Source organism: Delphinapterus leucas, chromosome 11 (assembly GCF_059928025.1).
Source record: "Delphinapterus leucas isolate spDelLeu-1000000601 "Yukka" chromosome 11, BTC_Dleu_Yukka2, whole genome shotgun sequence".
Taxonomy (NCBI): Eukaryota; Metazoa; Chordata; class Mammalia; order Artiodactyla; family Monodontidae; genus Delphinapterus; species Delphinapterus leucas.
The window spans coordinates 11559491-11582191 of record NC_143139.1 but is presented as its reverse complement, the minus strand read 5'-3'; the positions used below and the strand labels follow the sequence as shown (position 1 = coordinate 11582191).

The following is a 22701-nucleotide window of genomic DNA, read 5'->3' as shown; positions in this document are numbered from 1 at the left end:
CCTTAAACAGTGTCATACTGGCTTATCAGGATTGATTTGCACAGACATCAAGTCTGACGATGCACACCTGGTTTCATTGTTGAGGTCCTGAGTTTTGACTGCCATGGCTGGTTACAAAGAAAGAGGCAGCTGTATAGTCAGCTCAGACCCTGATACTCAGTCAGTCTTCTCTGGGCAAAGACTATTGGCACATGTCCCTGCAGTTAATAACCAGAGAGACAGCACATCCTGTGCAGTGCTGGATAGGAGGGAATATGGAGGCCTCAGCCTGACCGCACTTAATCCCACTTGATGCATATATTTTTCCTGCTGTTTTTGCTCTCTACCTTTTGCTGTGATAAACCATAACCATGAGTATAACCTGTCACAGGTCTTATAAGTCCTTATAGCAAATAAACAAAATTGAGGCTGATCTTGAGTCCCTCAAAAAAGTAATATAAAACTACAGATGCGGCAGAAAAAGATTTCTATACTGTTTTACAACATACGATGATACTTCGAATAAATAATGTTTTTCACCATATGAAATATATTAGTAATGTACTGTATAAAATGAGATCTATGAATAAAATATGTAGTAATAACTCATTATATGGAATATGTTAATAAATACTTATTTGGAGGACATTAGAGAAATCTTCAAGGACTACAAAGAGAATATTTTACACATTTAATTATTTTCAAATTAGCTATGTCTGAACAACGATCATTTCCATACAAGCCATCCAGATTCCTTCTAATTTATAATAGCCTTAAAGTGTTCAGAAGTACAACTAAGTAAGATTTGGCAGAGAAAAAAGAAGTTGGCAGAGTATACTTAGAAAGTTAACAGTCTAAAGAATCACAAGCTACCTGTTTCATACCAGATTCTACTTGCTACTAAGCAACATACAGGGGAAAAACCTAACGATAATTTCTTAATATATCTTCAAAAACCAATAGTGTTGGGGCTTCCTTGGTGGCGCAGTGGTTGGGAGTCCGCCTGCCAATGTAGGGGACGCGGGTTCGAGCCCTGGTCCCGGAGGATCCCACGTGCTGTGGAGCGGCTGAGCCCGTGCACCACAACTACTGAGCCCGCGTGCCACAACTACTGAGGCCTGCACGCCTAGGGCCCGTGCTCCGCAACGGGAGAGGCCACGGCAATGAGAAGTCCATGCAAGGGAGAGTAGCCCCGGCTCACCGCAACTAGAGAAGGCCTGTGCGCAGCAACGAAGACCCAACGCAGCCAAAAATAAATAAACAAAATGAATAAATTTATTTAAAAATAAATAGTGTTACCTTAATCAAGGTATTCAGCACAACAACAAAAATTTTATTTGTAACCCAAAAGAGCCAGTAAAGCATCAATTTATAACTGGCAGCACATATATATTTCTAAAATGGTTTCTTATCATATAATAAAGCTTGCATATTATATTTATTATTTAAATCCATAACTGGTACTCATTCAAAGCTGAAAATCTTTTTTTGACCAGGCATGACTTTGGCAGGTTAGCTCCCTAGTCATGCTACTTGTATGTGTTTTTCATACAATGGTATTGAATTACTCTTCCTGTAAGCCAAATAAAATAACCACTGAGAACTTAATATTTGGTTGCACTGTCTCTTTGCTACCTGATGCAGTCACTTACTATTTCAGGCGTCTTTTGGATCGACTGGTTCATCAAAATGTAAGTTATACAATACAATGTAAAGTAAAACATTTTAGATTCTAAAACCTGTGAAGTGGGGAGTAACACATGATGTTTTAGAATTTCTAGAATATAATAAGCAGCTGGGTGTTACTGGATTTTATATTATTTTGCTTTGTTGTTTTTCTTTAATTTAAAAAGGATATTTTTAAGTAAACAATTTTAAAAGTAAACTTTTATATCAATTTTAATTTCACCTAGATGTTTACAATATTACATACACTTTATTTCAGCAATCCAGTATAACTTTTTGCAATGATGAAAATGTTCTGTATCTTTGTTTTCCAATATGGTAGTTACTACCTATATTTGGCTATTGAGCCTTGAAATGGGGCTACTGTGATATAGGAAGCAAATTTTTAATTTAAGCCTAAATTAAATTTTAATTTAAATGGCGAACATGTGATTAGTGGCTACCACATTAGACAGTACAACTTTAGAAGAATCATCTTTTTTTTTTTTTTTTTTTTGCCGTACGCAGGCCTCTCCTTGTTGTGGCCTCTCCCATTGTGGAGCACAGGCTCCGGACGCGCAGGCTCATGGGCCCAGCCGCTCTGCGGCATGTGGCGTCCTCCCAGACCGGGGCACAAACCCGTGTCCCCTGCATCAGCAGGCGGACTCTCAACCACTGTGCCACCAGGGAAGCCCAAGAATCATCATTTTTAATAAGATAAAAACACAGCCATTACAATGTCCATTTTCGTGTCTTGAAACATTACCTAGTATGTCCAGACAAACAAGAAAAAAAATTACTGAGGGAAATAAAGTTGTTTGTAATTTCTTTGTTTAGTTTTAGGTTTACTTTATAAAGTAAGGCTAGACTTCCTATAAATGTTACATAAAAGTCACTGAATATATCAACATTTCCTATACCATGGGTCTTCTAGAAAGTACTCCATATACTTTTAATTAAAAACACAGCTACTACAAGACATCCTCAGAAGCAATCAAAACTCTGATCTTTAATATCATATAAAAAGACTGCTAAAATTTGTAAGAAATAAAATATTTCTAATAGCTTTCTATAAAGCATGGTGTACACCTATCTTTGGTTAAAAATCCATCATTTTAAAGGAAAACAGTCAAAATTAAAGATTATGCCCTTGTTTTAAAATTCATGTAATTTATTCATGCCTGACTTATTCAAGATTTTTTATTTTTCTAGGAAAAATATATGCATTTCTTGATATGATTAAGAGTAAAGGAAGAAAATAAAATTAGACTATCAACAACCTAATGACTTCCCTATAAATCTATTACACCTAAAGCAATATAGTAAAAGAAGTATGATGAACATTGTTAATTTAATACAGGAAAAAAGTAGTTACTCCATTCCTGAGTGATTTAAATTTAACATGAAAAAGTACCAGGACTGGCAAAGTGCTAATAAGCTATCAGAAAGACCAAGATTTTCTTTCCATAAAAGCTATCTCTGATCAGCTTTGAAGAAACTAAAATGATGTCTCCGTGTGTGCTGGCAATGGCAGGACAGAGGACTGGGTGGGGGGACCCCCGCGGGGGAGGTAAACCAGTGAGACCTTCTTAAAAAGATGGGCCAGGAAGAAATTACACATGGAGACTTAAAACTTCACAATATATGAAGAAAAACAACTAGACTGCCGATTATATATAATCCAAGCAGTTAGTTAATTTAAAAAACATATTATTTCTAAGAAAACTACTAAGCAAAAAAACTCAATTCTTGTCAAACAACACAGAGACACTAAAACTTTCTGAACAGTTGTAAAAAGCAGACTTAGAATAATTTTCATTTTACCAAAGAATACTGATAGAAATTCGTTCTCTTATGGACTGTAATTAGAATTTTATTTTGAAACAGTGGAAAAATCTTACCTGTGATGTGCTATCAGCTGCTTTCTTATTAACAGAAGCATCTATTGTTTTGTTTGTCTGGTTTTCTGAGGAGTCAAAAAACAAAACAAAGCAAAACTCAGAGCTATTCTTAAAGGCACCTACAAAATGTGAAAGGATGGGTTGCTTTACATACAACAATTCATGTTAATTTTCTCCAATTTTTTTTGTCTGTCAACATGTTACATATGTAAATAGATCCTCTCATAGACCACCACTACAAAACCTTTCAGAAGGACAAATTCGTAATAGAGATCAAAACACTTCACATACTCATTAACCAGAAATTTTAACTCTAACCTAAGGAATATTGCAGGGAAACAATTTAAGATGTCTGTAACTTAAATGCTGAAACATGAATAGTTAAATAAAATATAATCCTTCCATACTATATACCTTTGGAGAAAAAAAATTTAATAGCATGGCAAAAATGTAATAAATTCACTAGAAAAATAGTTACAGTGATTCTGATGAAATATACATGGATAATCTCAGTAGGTCAATCACAGATGATTTTTCTTTATTCAGTTTTCAATTAACTTGTGTTGAGTTTGTGGCATATGTATGTGTGTGCATGCATGTATGTACACACACACACACACACACATGAAAGTTGTATGTATAGAACTACAACCATATAGTTCTAAAAAAGATAGCTGAATGAAAAAACAGCACAGAAAAGAAACCAAGTAGGTTTTTCTGCCTCAATTTCTAAAGAGAAGGTATTAAATTTTATCAAATGTCTTGAGCATCTACTGAGGTGAGTAATCAGTTTTGCTCTTTGGTAAAATGTGGTCAATTATATTACTAGGAATTTTCTAGTGTTGAAACATTCCATCCTTGCTTTTTTGTCAAAAAAAACATTGGTCAAAATATGGCACTCCTTTCATCTGTAAATCTTCATAACACACATATAAAGTAAACCATTTATATTAAAAAAACAGAAACAGGAGACAGAACCATGTATTTCTACATATAAATCTGTATGTCAAAAAAATCAGGATAAATATCTACCTATTAAAAAAGAGGGTTTTCTAGGCTAGGCACATAAAAGGAGGCCCTTACAATTTCTCCCTACCCTATCTGAATTATCTTAGTTCCTTTCGTAGGAAGAATATATGTAATATATATATATATATATATATATATATATATATAAAACTCTAACCTAAGGAATATCGCAGGGAAATAATTTAAGATGTGTATAACTTAAAAAAGATATATACATATCTTTAATACCTTAAAATTACTTCATTTACAATGAATCAGCTTCTCTTCTGGACTGTGAAGTTCTTGAAATACTACTTAATAAAAAATAAATTCCAGGGTACTGATCCTACATGGCTGAGTATTAAATTACACTTATGATATTACCAAAACATCATCAATTTACTACCAATTTTTTAATACATATGTACAATGTCAATACATTCATTTGGATTTAAAAGACATTTTCACTTTCAAATGAAAATAAAAGGTAAATTCAGAAGCAAAGTAGGTGAGGGAGCTTCATTTTTATTTTCTGTTGAAATATCCTCATACAATTATCCTCAAGACTCAGAGAAGATTTAGACTGCTTAATAAAATGTTTTACTTCTTTACACACACACACACAAACACATACACACACACAAATACTAATAACTATGAGAGTTCTGTTATCCAGAGTGATTCTTTGACGTAACTGTCTCAGGAAAAAGAGTTAATTATTCACAAAGCTGTAATAATATTCCTTATTCTAGATTTTCAGTTAACTTCCCCTACCCCTTTATTACAGATTGTTTTCTTGATTCTTAATCATTTTATAGTCTCACTGCATCTTTTGTTTTCTTTTACTATAATATCTACTTTACATAAATTCTGGTTTTGTTTTTGTTTTTGTTTTCTTTTTTTTGCGGTACGCGGGCCTCTCACTGTTGTGGCCTCTCCCGTTGCGGAGCACCGGCTCCGGACGCGCAGGTTCATCGGCCATGGCTCACGGGCCCAGCCGCTCCGCGGCATGTGGCATCCTCCCAGACCGGAGCACGAACCCGTGTCCCCTGCATCGGCAGGCGGACTCTCAACCACCGCGCCACCAAGGAAGCCCCACCCTGCCAATTTTATTGCTTGATAGATTGATTTGTAACTTTTTACTTTCAGAATTTATCTAAAGTTGGGGCGCCTGCCGATGCAGGGGACACGGGTTCGTGCCCCGGTCCGGGAAGATCCCATTTGCCGTGGAGCGGCTGGGCCCGTGAGCCATGGCCGCTGAGCCTGCGCGTCCGGAGCCGGTGCTCCGTAACGGGAGAGGCCACAACAGTGAGAGGCCCGCGTACCGCAAAAAAAAAAAAAAAAAATTGTACCTCAAGTTCTTTCTGTCATATGGGAAACATCTCTATCTTTTTATGTTGAAAAGATATTGTCACTTTTTACCAACACTGCATTTTTACCAGAATAATGAAAAGGTTTTACAGGAGTGCCAATTAGTAGTATACCCCAGTAGGTGCTGGATAATGGTATGAAAATGAATGCAACGCAAGACCTTTAAATCATTTTTACAACACCATCTCTCATTCAGATCACTCCAAGAGCCTCCTAACTGGTCTAACTCTGTTTTTCCCCCTCTAATCCATTCCCCTCACTGCAGCCAGTGTTCATGGATGTCACACTCCTTCCTCTCTGTAAAAATCCTTTAAAACCTTATTTCCCACCATCTTTCCATTCACTCCATTCTCATACCATCCCAGATCTCCCATATCCTCTCACAGAAACCTTCATATCTTTACACTCATCACATTGATAATTATTTATTTAATATCCAAGTTCCGTATTTGATTATGAGCTTGGTTAGAATAGGGACTATTTTGTACATTTCTGTGTATCTGCAGGATTTTAGAATACAAGCATTTGATATTTTATGAATAAATGATATAAGCTATAATTTGGTCTCTAAATTTCCAAGTAGTCCTTAGAACAATTTTTACTTTACATTTTACAAAAAATATTGACTTACTCTATGGGGACATATGTATATAAAATACATACAAGTGCATGTCTAGTTATACAGTATATGTTCTCATTAAGTAAATAAAACCTACATAAGCATAGGATTTAAAACTAATTACTTTATCACATTAGGGATGTATTAAAGTTTGGTTCAACCTTCATATTTAGCCAAAATTTGCTATTTGGCTTCAGCTTAGGCTTTGGCAAGCCTCAATAGCTAAATGCCTACTTTAATGCCATTTATGGCACCCCTAAATTTATGCATGATCAAAGAACATATCTCATAGGATCTCATTCTAATTAACATTATGAACAACATAAAAACAAAGCTTATCATTAACATCTTTGGTTAATATCTAATAATTTACTTTCAAAAGTAGGTAAGCATTCTAAATAGAACTCAAAATGAAGATCTCCTTAATATAATTTATGTATTAAAGTACATATAAATGTGTTAAATATATGTTAAAATATAAAATTTTAAGTGTAAGTATAAATGTATATATCACAAAAGTAGAGTGATGTTCTAATTAATAATAATGGGGAAAACTATTAATTTTATATACAAAAATAATCAAGGACAGTCAAGTAATTAAATAAATACAAAACAGACTAACACTCATTACAACTAATAAAGCGCACTAAGCTAGATAACTTTGGGAAAAACATACCTTTTGTGTCAACAGATGTTCATACAATGTTAACAGGATAATGAAACTGAATTACAATTCTGATATTGTAGAAGTATTTAGCGTACTTGCATTCATAACATTAAACAAAATAATCTTTTAAGTTATTTATTTCTTTTCAGGCCATGGTCTTTCAGGGAAAGTTCTATATTTAAGAATATATCTTATCTTGTGACCATGAATTAGAAACAATGTCAACTAGGCTCAAAATTTCATAAAGAAGAAAAACTCCAGAATCTCATAAAAGAATGTCCATGATAATCATCTTCCACCTGACATACTAAAAAACAGTAATGACTGGAAGAAAAATAAATTAGAGAAATATGAAGTAACCCCCCAAAATCTTGCTCATCACTGACCTCAATTAAAAGTAAGCACCTTTAGCATATAAGGATGTGATAGCAGATAATGCTAAAAAAATATGGGTACTGTACCATGCAAATATTTAATTTTGAGTACTAATAATTCTATTTGAAATGTCAGATTTACTCTTATATCCCAGATGTTAATTATATGATGATATTCAGGTTCAGTCCAATATTAATTTTTAGCTGCCATTCATTTACTCTCTCAATGACTCTATGAAACACCATCACTATTTTATGAGAAAATATACTCAGAGGGCAAGTACACTACTGAAGACTACATGAGAAATTAAAAAAAACAAGGCTTGTATATCTCACTTGTAAGAGTAATTTTGTACTTTATAATCTGTTTCTTATATTCCACGGTCACTTCCTACATCAGTAAGACAGATACTATTGGCAATTTCATTATATACATGATGACTAGGCTCTCTTTCCTGTCTTTCCAAAAGCAGTGGGGATAAATGTGAAATCAGAAATAAAGAATAAACAAGTTCAAGAATGCATAAAAAATGTATGCTTTTGAAGAACAAGGAAGACATAGAGTTTTACAGATTTTAAAAACAGGAGCAATCAAGGTCTCCTTTTTGCAATACTTCAAAGTATATATACATATGCAAACAAAATCATACGTCATAACAGAAAAATATATAAAAGAGAAAACACAAAGCAAGCAAACATTCTGTAGTAAATTAAAGAGGGAAGACCTAGTTTTAAACCTCAAATTTGCAAGATATGTGTGATTACACAGAGGATTTTTCCAAATGGGTAGGGAAGATATGTGGTTTTTATTTTCTTCTTATTAGCATCTATTATGTCAATTAGGTCCTTTAAAATATACTTGCTCTATTCAGATATATCTGAAAAATGTATTAGAAAAGTAATTCATAATGCTTGCTACAAAGCCTAAATTAAAAATGCGCACAGATTAGGAAAACTAGTAAAGATAAATTACAAATGCTAACTTCTCACTCAAAATAAACTCTCTCTCACATCCCACTGTAACAACATCATTTCTCTTAGGTAACAAAAAACTTACTAAAAATAATCTCTGTGGAAATTCTATTTACTCTGTTCTTCCAGTAATGCTAGTCACTTCCACACACACACACACACACACACACGTTCAATTACCTATAGACTATTAACATGCTTGCATTTCTATTATTAAACCTCCATATTGACTTACCAATTCTTGTGGTGGCCATGCTGCTCTGTTCTGCAGGAGATGAAGTACTAAAAGCAGAAATTGGGATTTTCATCTGTATAGGGCCTCGATTATTTGATGGACTATAGAGTCCTGATGGGCCTACTGTGGGTAAAGAAGTCCTTGTGGCTTGTACAATAGAGTGCGCTGTTGGAACAGCCTGTACAGCAAGTGTTGTTCCTAATGGTGCAGCACCGGCAGGAGAATTCCTTTGAATACTAGGACTGGGCACAGAAGGAACGTTGTTTGGTTTAGTGGGGTTTGGCAAGGATGGCAAAGATACTGGATTTTTGGTTAGACCACTCATTGTAGGTGGGCTTTGTACAGAAATGAATTCAACGTTGCCAGATGGTTGATTGGTCACTAAAGTCCCTGGATGGCTCTGTAGGAGCTGAGGTTGGGAGGATACAGCAACAGGTACATGCAAAATCACTGGTAAAGACTGTAAAGAGATTGTAGGTTGGGGATTTCCACTAGGCACCTGAGTAGAAGCAACTACTGTAGCTGTGTTGGGTGCAGGAAGAACTGACGTTGCTGTCAGAGAACCCGACGTCACTGGAGGCTGCAATTTAGGTTGACTACTGACAACTGTTGGAGGAGTGACAAGATTGGTTGAAGATACTATAAAAAGAAAAAAGAAGTCTCAGTTTAAATAGCTATCTTTATCAGCTAAGATAATATAATACAAATTTGATGTATTGCAATATATACAGGAAAGTCTCTCATAATTAAATTTTTAATTCAAGATTTAAATCCTTGAACTCTTAGATTATCTGTAGAAGCATTTTTGCATCTGTATTTGGTACATTATGAAAACAGCACATGCTTTATGATTAAGGCAGAGGACTGCTATCTCTGTATAAAAGGAGTCTCTGAAAATTATTTTACTTACTTCAGAGTAACTAGTTGGAAAAACAACTAAAAAACATTGAAAACTAGGTAAAATTGTATAGACAATTTTGAAAGTACATTAAATATATTATAAATGCCTTAGAACACTGGCAATACATAAACTCAAATAGAAAATCTAGAAAGAGTACCATTAATGAATAACAGGTAAACCTGGTGATGGTATTTTGTCATTTGGACAATGTGAAACCTCTATCTGTGGATCAAAAATTTTACTGGATTCCCTGGGGAGGAACTGGTGAGGAGAGGCTGTCTCTATTAACACTCTATTGACATTATGTGATATGGAAAATAGCACAGTGAAGATGGGAGATGAATTAAGGAGCAGATAACAAAGAGCAGAGAAAATCAAAATGCTTGTCACTGTAGTTTTATAGTCATTTTAGTTCAACCATTTGTGTTTATTCTCATTTGAACAGGTTTAAAATCAATGACCAAGTTTCTTCTCAATGATTTGTAGTCTTTCCAAAATCATAGGCATGCTAGAGCAGCAATTCTCAAGGTGCAGTCTAGGGAGACACCTGGGGATTACTGAGACCCTTTCAGGAAGTTTGAAATGTCCAAACAATTTCCATAACAATAAGAAAACATTATTTGACTTTTTCACTGTGTAGATATTTACAATGATGGAGCAAAAGCAATGGTGAGTAAAACTTTTGATGTCTCAGTATAAAAATCAAGGTAGTCGTACCAAACCATCACTGAACTCTTTAACACCACATGTGCACAGTAAAAGCCAAACAAAATCAGTTTCATTTAAGAATGTTCATTATGGGGCTTCCCTGGTGGCACAGTGGTTGAGAGTCCGCCTGCCGATGCAGGGGACACGGGTTCATGCCCCAGTCCGGGAAGATCCCACATGCCGCAGAGCGGCTGGGCCCGTGAGCCATGGCCACTGAGCCTGCGCGTCCGGAGCCTGTGCTCCGCAACGAGAGAGGCCACAACAGTGAGAGGCCTGCGTACCACACAAAATAAATAAATAAATAAATAAATAAAACAATGTTCATTATGAAGTAGTAAAAACTACTAATTCTATTAAATCTCAATTCTTGAGTATAGTCCGTCTTAATATTTTATGTGAAGAAATGGGAAGTACACATAGGGCATTACTGCTGCATACCAAATAAGGATGGCCAGCTCAAGGAAAAGTGCTTGTAAGATTGGCTGAGTTGTAAGCTGAGCTAACAGGATTTTTTAATGGAAAACCACTTTTACTTGAAAGAATTACAAGCATACTGTGGCTATTCACACTTGGGTACCTGGCAAATATTTTCTTGAAAATAAACCAAATACGGCAGTCACTTCAAAGAAAATGACCAACAGTATTTATTGGCAATAATAAAATTTGAGTTTTAAAAAACAAAAATTAGGGGCTTCCCTGGTGTCACAGTGGTTGAGAGTCCGCCTGCCGATGCAGGGGACACGGGTTCGTGCCCCGGTCCGGGAAGATCCCACATGCCGCGGAGCGGCTGGGCCCGTGAGCCATGGCCGCTGAGCCTGCGCGTCCGGAGCCTGTGCTCCGCAACGGGAGAGGCCACAACAGTGAGAGGCCCGCGTACCGCAAAAAAAAAAGAAAAAAATAAAATTAGAACTTTGGAAAATACGTCTACCTGCCACTGAGGGCATGACAGCTTCCCAAATCTTTAAAGACTTGTCTGAGAAGAACTGATAGTGAAATAAATCAATATGATTTTTTTAAAAAATTTATTAATGAAATGTGTCAACATTTGGAAGACTCAGAAAACTCAGTGAATATTCTCCAAATGATCAATGATATTAGTGAAAGATCCATCCAAGCACAAGACAGACAAATGAATTTTAATGAAAAATTTAGAAAAGTTTATTGGTGTCGTTTCTGATTCCACTTTGCAACTAACCTGTAAGAAACTACTAGAATATCCACAACTCACTAAAAGGGCTATAGGCCTTTTCCAACTACATACTGGTATGAGGCTGAATTTTCTTCACATATTTCAACCATAACAACAAATTGCAACAGATTGAATGCAGAGGCAGGTATGAGAATCCAGGTATCTTCAGCCATCTTAATGTTTTAAGTGAGGTATAAAAGAGATTTATAAAAACTTAACACAATAACACTCTTTTTGCTAATTTTTTTAAAGCTTGGAAAAGAGCTACTTTTCATCAAAACATGTTACTTATGGTTCATAATATAGGTTTGTAATCATTTTAAAGAGAATAAATAAACATTAAAAATTTTTATGTTTTAATTTTTACCATAGTAAATATCAATTAGTACACCCGCATAAACAAAGCTCTTTGGATTCTTCATAATTTTTAAGATTATAAGGGGATGTGAAGACCCAAAGGTTTGAGAACCACTACAGTAGAGATCTGAACTTCTGTATTTTCATGCATATCTGCGATCCTGATTTTTAAACAAACTTTGTGCTTAGCACTCAGTTTTATATAACCGTGCTCAGTTTCTTAGTCCATTTCAACCTCAAAAGAACGTAAGAAAAGAGAACCAAAACCTTCAATTCCTAAGAAAATGTATTTCAGTGTTAAGAATATTACCTGTATTCACAGGGGTTTGAAAGGAGGGTGGTGTGCTCTCGCTTATATTTCTTTTGGACTCCAACATCTGTCTCACGGTGTTTGCATTTCTATGAAATATATACACACACAAATGGTCACTTGATGCGCCATTCTAGGGAATATCTATTTATGTACAGAGAAAGCAGTGGCCCCCGGAAGAAAGGGTGCTAGACGTGGGGTACTCAAGCGTTAAACCGAGAGTGAAGGCAGCGAAGCAAAGCTGGCACAAGGACTCTGGAATGCTGGGGTCTACAGCGTTAGGGGAGAGTCTTCCTTCTACATTCTATGTCTTCAGTACTTGAGCCTGAGAGCCAAATGTAGGTCCAAATCTGCACACATTAGATTTTATCACCCCTGACGAAAGCATTTCTCAATTACTTAAGACAATACTATTTAATACAAGTGGTTAAAGCCTTATAATAAATTAGCAAAATCAATATCCATGGGTGAACAATTACAACAAAGCAAAAAGGAAGCAAATATACTTAATCCAGCGTACCAAACACTTATCTCTACATAAATACACAGAATCACGTTCCAAGACTTTTCTGCAAAGAAAATCAGAACCTTGTTCTCTTAATTAAAAACTTGATAAATAGACTGTTTACAATTCTCACCTGTAGGGCACACTGTTATTGCTGCCGCCATCAACTACAGACTTTCCTGGTGATACAGGTGGGTTTGGTGGATTCTGGGGGAGAAAAATACCAAGGTAAAATAAAACCCAATTCACAAGGGATCTTTTAAAATAAGACCTTTAAATGCCTTGTCAATATGTTATCTGTTATTTCTCTAATATAGTGGAAAATCTTACTGAGAAAAAAATTTAAATCTTGGCATTGCCACTTGTTAAACCCCTTACACAAATTACTTAGTCTATTGACACAACTGCTTGTCATATGAAAAGTGAATAGAATAATTCTTAAACCTCAGTTTTTGATATGAGTAAATAAAATAGAGAATATGAAAGTAGCTTATATGTTCTAACGGTTCAGTAAACATTAATATGAATGTAAAGAATAATTAGACACTCATTCAATAAATATCTAGTGAATGCCTACTATATATCAGGCAGTTCAGGCACGATTACAGGCAGAAACTCAACAAACAAGGTAAGTATTTATTTTTCCCCAGAAGTAACTGATTGCCAATTAAGTGGTATCCTAGGTCACAAATCAAAATTATTTTTACAATTTTTGCTTAAAAAATAAATACTTGCCACTATGTGATTTACAATTTCATAAAAAGATGTCCCAATTCTAAACTTCAGAACAAACTAATTTAACCCTTTTCTGCTCCCCAAAACAGGGAATATAGAAAGAGAATTCTAATATTTATATGCTAATTACCATTATTTGGGCCTCCATCATTAATGACACTATCATCACTTATTTCTTAAATTGAGAAAAATAAATAATTCCACTCAAGAGTTAATTAAGTATAATAATACATATAATACTAAACAAAAGGTGGTAAGTGCTTAGGATCACATCAAGCAGATGCCGCTCATCGCTCTTCTCAACAACAAATATATCCTGCTGCTTTTTATAGGATGAAAGGACGATTTTAACCAAACAGTATAGTGTTGTACTAGTTATCTGTGTAGAGGAGACAAAAGATAAAGAATTAAGATAAAGTGTTCTAACCTGGCTGTGGATGCAAAAACATTTGAAGTAAATAGAAAAGCAAATGAAAGTAACACTGTAGTATTACTCGAAAAAGTTTAAAAATTTTAGGGGAAAGAAATGCATCTTCTAACAAGTCTTTGAGTAATTAGTACACTCGAAATAGTTAAAATGAAGGTAAACAACATTTCAGGGAAAACAAAAAAGGAGCAGTATAAGCATAATAAATAAGTATAACAGGGCTTAGAGTCATCAGAGGGAGGACCTCAAACACTACAGTGTGGTGACATCAGCAAGATGGCAGAATTGGAAATCCTATACCCTCCTTACCTCATGAAGACAATGATTTAGCAATGTAAGAAACAGATTTCACTTGTAAGAAGTCCAGAAACCTGTCGAGAGATTATAGAACCCCAAGTGAAAGCAGGCCCCACGAGACATATGGTAGTGGGTAGGAAAGTCTGCTGCTCTTACCCACCATACTCCATCCCGTTCCTCGCACAGTGTGGTGCAATCAAGAAAAAATTCCCAACAACTGTCCTCTCCTTTGGGAAGGAAAGAGAAGAGTGGAATTTGCATGCAATATTCTGGCTTTTTGGGGTACTGATAAGGCACTGGCTTCAGTCTCACCTGACTTGGATAAAGCAGCACAAGCTGGATGGCTGGGGACTAGATGAGAACAAACGTGAACCCCTTGGCTTGGTACCAAACCAGAAAAATTGCAGTAACACAGACAGACAACAGGGGTAACTCCAATCATGGCTTGCTAAAGCAGCACAAGACTGCAATATGGAAAGTAGATACCAGGTGAGGGATGGGAAGTTCCCAAGTAGAAAGAGATAAACCTCTTCAGATGCGAGATACATGCACAAGCTCCAAGAAAACGCATCTTTAAAAATAGGTTTGAGAGGACACCAGAGTATCTACCCAGACTGACTAGTAAAAGTCTTCATCTGTATACAGATATTCCAAAAAGATGGGGAGGTTATTTTTTCAAATGCCTTAATTTCAACAAAAGAGAACCAGACATACAAAAAAACAGGGAAATATGGATCAATCAAAGAAATAAAATTCCAGAAACTGAAGAAACAGATCTATGAACTACCCAACAGAGAATTCAAAATGACTAACACTAAGATGCTCAATGAGATAAGAAAGAACAGACAGAAAATGAAATGAAATCAGGAAAACAATGCAAGAAGAAAAAGAAACTTTATAATAGAACCAACAGAAATTCTGAGGCTGAAGAGTGCAATAACTGAATCGAAACCTTTACTAGAGGGGATCAAAACCAGACTGTAGCGCTTCCCTGGTGGCACAGTGGTTGAGAGTCCGCCTGCCGATGCAGGGGACACAGGTTTGTGCCCCGGTCCAGGAAGATCCCACATGCCGCAGAGCGGCTAGGCCTGTGAACCATGGCCGCTGAGCCTGCGCATCCGGAGCCTGTGCTCTGCAACGGGAGAGGCCACAACAATGAGAGGCCCGCATACCACAAAACAAAACAATCAAACAAAAAAACCAGACTATCAAGTAGAATAAAGAATCAGCAAACCTGAAGACAAGTCACGTGAAATTCCTGAGTTAGACCACCAAATAGAAAAAAGAACAAAAAATATAAAGACAGAATAAGGGATTTATTAGACACCATCAAATGGACCAATATACAAATTTGGGAGACCAAGAATGAGAAGCCTACTTAAAAAATGGCCAGAAACTTCCCAAATTTGAGGGAAAAAACTGACAAATTCAAGAAGGTGAAAAACTTCCAACTGGAATTAACTCAGAGACCTAAACTAAGAAATATTATAGTCAAGCTGTCAAAAGTCACAAAGATTTTTAAAGTAGCAAGAGAAAAACAACCCATCACATTTAAGGCAGCTCCCATAAGATTATCAATGGTTTTCTCAGCAGAAACCTAGCAGGCCACAAGGGAGTGCAATGACATATTCAAAGTGCTGAAAGAAAAAAACTGCCAAGCAAGAATACCATAACCAGCAAAACTATCATTCAAAAATGAAGGCAAAATTAAGATTTTCCCAGTAAATAAAAACCTGATGGCATTCATCACCACTAAACCCACCATACAAGAAACGCTAAAAGGAGTCCTTCAAGTAGAAATGAAAGGACACTTGGAGGCTTCTGGGAAGATGGCGGAAGATAAGACGTGGAGATCACCTTCCTCGCCACAGATACACCAGAAATACATCTACACGTGGAACAACTCCTACTATCCACACCCCCTTTCCGGGGAGCCTGTGCAGCCCGCCACTGCCAAGGTCCCAGGATCCAGGGTCAATTCCTCCGGGAGAACGCATGGCGCGCCTCACGCTGGTGCAACGTCAAGCCGGCCTCTGCTGCCGCACGCTCACCCCGCATCCGTGCCCCTCCCTCCCCCTGGCCTAAGTGAGCCACAGCCCCCGAATCAGCGGCTCCTTTAACCCCATCCTGTCTGAGTGAAGAACAGATGCCCTCTGGTGACCTACATGCAGAGGCGGGGCCAAACCCAAAGATGAGCCCCTGGGAGCTGTGAGAACAAAGAAGAGAAAGGGAAATCTCTCCCAGCAGCCTCAGAAGCAGCGGATTAAAGCTCCACAATCAACATGATGTACCGTGCATCTGTGGAATACATGAATAGACAACGAATCATCCCAAATTGAGGAGGTGGACTTTGAGAGCAAGATTTATGATTTTTTCCCCTTTTTCTCTTTTTGTGAGTGTGTATGTATATGCTTCTGGGTGACATTTTCTCTGTATAGCTTTGCTTCCACCATTTGTCCTAGGGTTCTATCCATCCGTTTTTTTTGTTTGTTTTTTAAATTTTTTTCTCTTAATAATTAGTTTTTTATTTTAATAACTTTATTATATTTTATCTTATTTTATTTTACTTTATCTCCTTTCTTTTTTTCCTTCCTTCCCTCCTTTCTTCCTTCCTTCCTCCCTCCCTTGCACCCTCCATTTTTTCTTTCTTTCTGTCTTTCTCTCTTTCTACTTCTACTAATTCTTTCTTTCTACTTTTTCTCCCTTTTATTCTGAGCCATGTGGATGAAAGGCTCTTGGTGCAGCAGCCAGGAGTCAGTGCTGTGCCTCTGAGGAGGGAGAGCCAACTTCAGGACACTGGTCCACAAGAGGCCTCCCAGCTCCACATAATATCGAATGGTGAAAATCTCCCAGAGATCTCCATCTCAACACCAGCACCCAGCTTCACTCAACAACCAGCAAGCTACAGTGCTGGACATCCTATGCCAAACAACTAGCAAGACAGGAACACAACCCCACCCATTAGCAGAGAGGCTGCCTAAAATCATAATAAGTCCACAGACACCCCAAAGCACACCACCAGACGTGGACCTGCCCACCAGAAAGACAAGATCCAGCCTCATCCAGCACAACACGGGCACTAGTCCCCTCCACCAGGAAGCCTGCACAACCCACTGAATCAACCTTAGCCACTGGGGACAGACACCAAAAACAACGGGAACTACGAACCTGCAGCTTGCAAAAAGGAGACCCCAAACACAGTAAGATAAGCAAAATGAGAAGACAGAAAAACACACTGCAGATGAAGGAGCAACATAAAAACCCACCAGACCTAACAAATGAAGAGGAAATAGGCAGTCTACCAGAAAAAGAATTCAGAATAATGATAGTAAAGGTGATCCAAAATCTTGGAAACATAATAGACAAAATGCAAGAAACATTTAACAAGGACCTAGAAGAACTAAAGATGAAACAGACAACGATGAACAACACAATAAATGAAATGAAAAATACTCCAGTTGGGATCAATAGCAGAATAACAGAGGCAGAAGAATGGATAAGTCACCTGAAGATAAAATAGTGGAAATAACTACTGCAGAGCAGAATAAAGAAAAAAGAATGAAAAGAACTGAGGACAGTCTCAGAGACCTCTGGCACAACATTAAATGCACCAACATTCGAATTATAGGGGTTCCAGAAGAAGAAGAGAAAAAGAAAGGGACTGAGAAAATATTTGAAGAGATTATAGTTGAAAACTTCCCTAATATGGGAAAGGAAACAGTTAATCAAGTCCAGGAAGCACAGAGAGTCCCATACAGGATACATCCAAGGAGAAATACGCCAAGACACATATTAATCAAACTGTCAAAAATTAAATACAAAGAAAACATATTAAAAGCAGCAAGGGAAAAACAAAAAATGACACACAAGGGAATCCCCATAAGGTTAATAGTTGATCTTTCAGCAGAAACTCTGCAAGCCAGAAGGGACTCACAGGACATATTTAAAGTGATGAAGGAGAAAAACCTGCAACCAAGATTACTCTACCCAGCAAGGATCTCATTCAGATTTGATGGAGAAATTAAAACCTTTACAGACAAGCAAAAGCTGAGAGAGTTCAGCACCACCAAACCAGCTTGACAACAACTGCTAAAGGAACTGCTCTAGGCAAGAAACACAAAAGGAAAAGACCTACAATAACGAACCCAAAACAATTAAGAAAGTGGGAATAGGAACATACATATCGATAATTACCTAAAATATAAATGGACTAAATGCTCCCACCAAAAGACACAGATTGGCTGAATGGATACAAAAACAAGACCCATATATTTGCTGTCTACAAGAGACCCACTTCAGACCTAGAGACACATACAGACTGAAAGTGAGGGGATGGAAAAAGATATTTCATGCAAATGGAAACCAAAAGAAAGCTGGAGTAGCAATTCTCATATCAGACAAAATAGACTTTAAAATAAAGACTATTAGAAGAGACAAAGAAGGACACTACATAATGATCAAGGGATCGATCCAAGAAGAAGATATAACAATTGTAAATATTTATGCACCCATCTTAGGAGCTCCTCAATACATAAGGCAAATACTAACAGCCATAAAAGGGGAAATCGACAGTAACACATTCATAGTAGGGGACTTCAACACCCCACTTTCACCAATGGACAGTTCATCCAAAATGAAAATAAATAAGGAGACACAAGCTTTAAATGATACATTAAACAAGATAGACTTAATTGATATTTATAGGACATTCCATCCAAACACAACAGAATACACATTTTTCTCAAGTGCTCATGGAGCATTCTCCAGGATAGATCATATCTTGGGTCACAAATCAAGCCTTGGTAAATTTAAGAAAATTGAAATTGTATCAAGTATCTTTTCTGACCACAACGCTATGAGACTACATATCAATTACAGGAAAAGATCTGTAAAAAATACAAACACATGGAGGCTAAACAATACAGTACTTAATAACGACATGATCACTGAAGAAATCAAAGAGGAAATCAAAAAATACCTAGAAACAAATGACAATGGAGACACGACGACCCAAAATCTATGGGATGCAGCAAAAGCAGTTCTAAGAGGGAAGTTTATAGCAATACAATCCTACCTTACGAAACAGGAAACATCTCGAATAAACAACCTAACCTTGCACCTAAAGCAATTAGAGAAAGAAGAACAAAAAAACCCCAAATTTAGCAGAAGGAAAGAAATCATAAAAATCAGATCAGAAATAAATGAAAAAGAAATGAAGGAAATGATAGCAAAGATCAATAAAACTAAAAGTTGCTTCTTTGAGAAGATAAACAAAATTGATAAACCATTAGCCAGACTCATCAAGAAAAAAAGGGAGAAGACTCAAATCAATAGAATTAGAAATGAAAAAGGAGAAGTAACAACTGACACTGCAGAAATACAAAAGTTCATGAGAGATTACTACAAGCAACTCTATGCCAATAAAATGGACAACCTGGAAGAAATGGACAAATTCTTAGAAATGCACAACCTGCCAAGACTGAATCAGGAAGAAATAGAAAATATGAACAGACCAATCACAAGCACTGAAATTGAAACTGTGATTAAAAATCTTCCAACAAACAAAAGCCCAGGACCAGATGGCTTCACAGGCGAATTCTATCAAACATTTAGAGAAGAGCTAACACCTATCCTTCTCAAACTCTTCCAGAATATAGCAGAGGGAGGAACACTCCCAAACTCATTCTACGAGGCCATCATCACCTTGATACCAAAACCAGACAAGGATGTCACAAAGAAAGAATACTACAGGCCAATATCACTGATGAACATACATGCAAAAATTCTCAACAAAATACTAGCAAACAGAATCCAACAGCGCATTAAAAGGATCATACACCATGATCAAGTGGGGTTTATTCCAGGAATGCAAGGAATCTTCAATATGTGCAAATCAATCAACGTGATACACCATATTAACAAACTGAAGGAGAAAAACCATATGATCATCTCAATAGATGCAGAGAAAGCTTTCGACAAAATTCAGCACCCATTTATGATAAAAACCCTGCAGAAAGTAGGCACAGAGGGAACTTTCCTCAACATAATAAAGGCCATATGCGACAAACCCACAGCCAACATCATCCTCAATGGTGAAAAACTGAAAGCATTTCCACTAAGATCAGGAACAAGACAAGGTTGCCCACTCTCACCACTCTTATTCAACATAGTTTTGGAAGTTTTAGCCACAGCAATCAGAGAAGAAAAGGAAATAAAAGGAATCCAAATCGGAAAAGAAGAAGTAAAGCTGTCACTGTTTGCAGATGACATGATACTATACATAGAGAATCCTAAAGATGCTACCAGAAAACTACTAGAGCTAATCAATGAATTTGGTAAAGTAGCAGGATACAATATTAATGCACAGAAATCTCTGGCATTCCTATACACTAATGATGAAAAATCTTACAGTGTACTCAAGAAAACACTCCCATTTACCATTGCAACAAAAAGAATAAAATATCTAGGAATAAACCTACCTAAGGAGACAAAAGACCTGTATGCAGAAAATTATAAGACACTGATGAAAGAAATTAAAGATGATACAAACAGAGGGAGAGATATACCATGTTCTTGGATTGGAAGAATCAACATTGTGAAAATGACTCTACTACCCAAAGCAATCTACAGATTCAATGCAATCCCTATCAAACTACCACTGGCATTTTTCACAGAACTAGAACAAAAAATTTCACAATTTGTATGGAAACACAAAAGACCCCGAATAGCCAAAGCAATCTTGAGAACAAAAAACAGAGCTGGAGGAATCAGACTCCCTGACTTCAGACTATACTACGAAGCTACAGTAATCAAAACAGTATGGTACTGGCACAAAAACAGAAACATAGATCAACAGAACAGGATAGAAAGCCCAGAGATAAACCCACGCACATATGGTCACCTTATCTTTGATAAAGGAGGCAGGAATGTACAGTGGAGAAAGGACAGCCTCTTCAATAAATGGTGCTGGGAAAACTGGACAGGTACATGTAAAAGTATGAGATTAGATTACTCCCTAACACCATACACAAAAATAAGCTCAAAATGGATTAAAGACCAAAATGTAAGGCCAGAAACTATCAAACTCTTAGAGGAAAACATAGGCAGAACACTCTATGACATAAAGCACAGCGAGATTCTTTTTGACCTGCCTCCTGGAGAAATGGAAATAAAAACAAAAATAAACAAATGGGACCTAATGAAACTTTAAAGCTTTTGCACAGCATAGGAAACCATAAACAAGACCAGAAGACAACCCTCAGAATGGGAGAAAATATTTGCAAATGAAGCAACTGACAAAGGATTAATCTCCAAAATTTATAAGCAGCTCATGCAGCTCAATAACCAAAAACCAAACAACCCAATCCAAAAATGGGCAGAAGACCTAAATAGACATTTCTCCAAAGAAGATATACAGACTGCCAACAAACACATGAAAGAATGCTCAACATCATTAATCATTAGAGAAATGCAAATCAAAACTACAATGAGATATCATCTCACACCAGTCAGAATGGCCATCATCAAAAAATCTAGAAACAATAAATGCTGGAGAGGGTGTGGAGAAAAGGGAAGCCTCTTGCACTGCTGGTGGGAATGTAAATTGATACAGCCACTGTGGAGAACAGTATGGAGGTTCCTTAAAAAACTACAAATAGAACTACCATATGACCGAGTAATCCCATTACTGGGCATATACCCTGAGAAAACCATAATTCAAAGAGTCATGTACCAAAATGTTCATTGCAGCTCTATTTACAATAGCCCAGAGATGGAAACAACCTAAGTGTCCATCATCGGATAAATGGATAAAGAAGATGTGGCACATATGTACAATGGAATATTACTCAGCCATAAAAAGAAACGAAATTGAGCTATTTGTAATGAGGTGGATGGACCTAGAGTCTGTAATACAGAGTGAAGTAAGTCAGAAAGAGAAAGACAAATACCGTATGCTAACACATATGTATGAAATTTAAGAAAAAAAAATGTTATGAAGAACCTAGGGGTAAGACAGGAATAAAGACACAGACCTACTAGAGAATGGACTTGAGGATATGGGGAGGGGGAAGGGTAAGCTGTGACAAGGCGAGAGAGAGGCATGGACATATATACACTACCAAACGTAGGGTGGATAGCTAGTGGGAAGCAGCCGCATAGCACAGGGAGATCAGTTCGGTGACCGCCTGGAGAGCTGGGATTGGGAGGGTGGGAGGGAGGGAGTCGCAAGAGGGAGGAGATGTGGGAACGTGTGTGTTTGTGTGGCTGATTCACTTTGTTGTACAGCAGAGGCTAGCACACCATTGTGAAGCAATTATACTCCAATAAAGATGTAAAAAGAAAAAAAATATGGAACGGAAGATGACACAGGTGACATAATAATACAGAAACCTAAAAGAATATATGTGATCTATTAGAATTAATAAGTGAATTTAGCAAAAGCATTGAGATACCAAAACAAATTATATTTTTACATATCAT

General features: G+C 36.8%; 1 protein-coding gene across 5 annotated transcripts in view; it reads right to left on the bottom strand.

Annotated features, from left to right (window-relative positions):
• The window catches only part of ATF7IP (activating transcription factor 7 interacting protein), a 127758-nt gene that overhangs the window by 16360 nt on the left and 88697 nt on the right, over positions 1 to 22701 (bottom strand). For all 5 annotated transcript variants that reach the window (XM_089920342.1, XM_022577641.2, XM_022577640.3 and 2 more), the window contains 4 exons: positions 12895 to 12968; positions 12257 to 12345; positions 8792 to 9430; positions 3546 to 3610 (listed from right to left, as the gene is read on the bottom strand). In XM_089920342.1, the coding sequence (XP_089776468.1) occupies positions 3546 to 3610; positions 8792 to 9430; positions 12257 to 12345; positions 12895 to 12968 (867 nt within the window). The remainder of the gene's footprint in view (positions 1 to 3545; positions 3611 to 8791; positions 9431 to 12256; positions 12346 to 12894; positions 12969 to 22701) is intronic.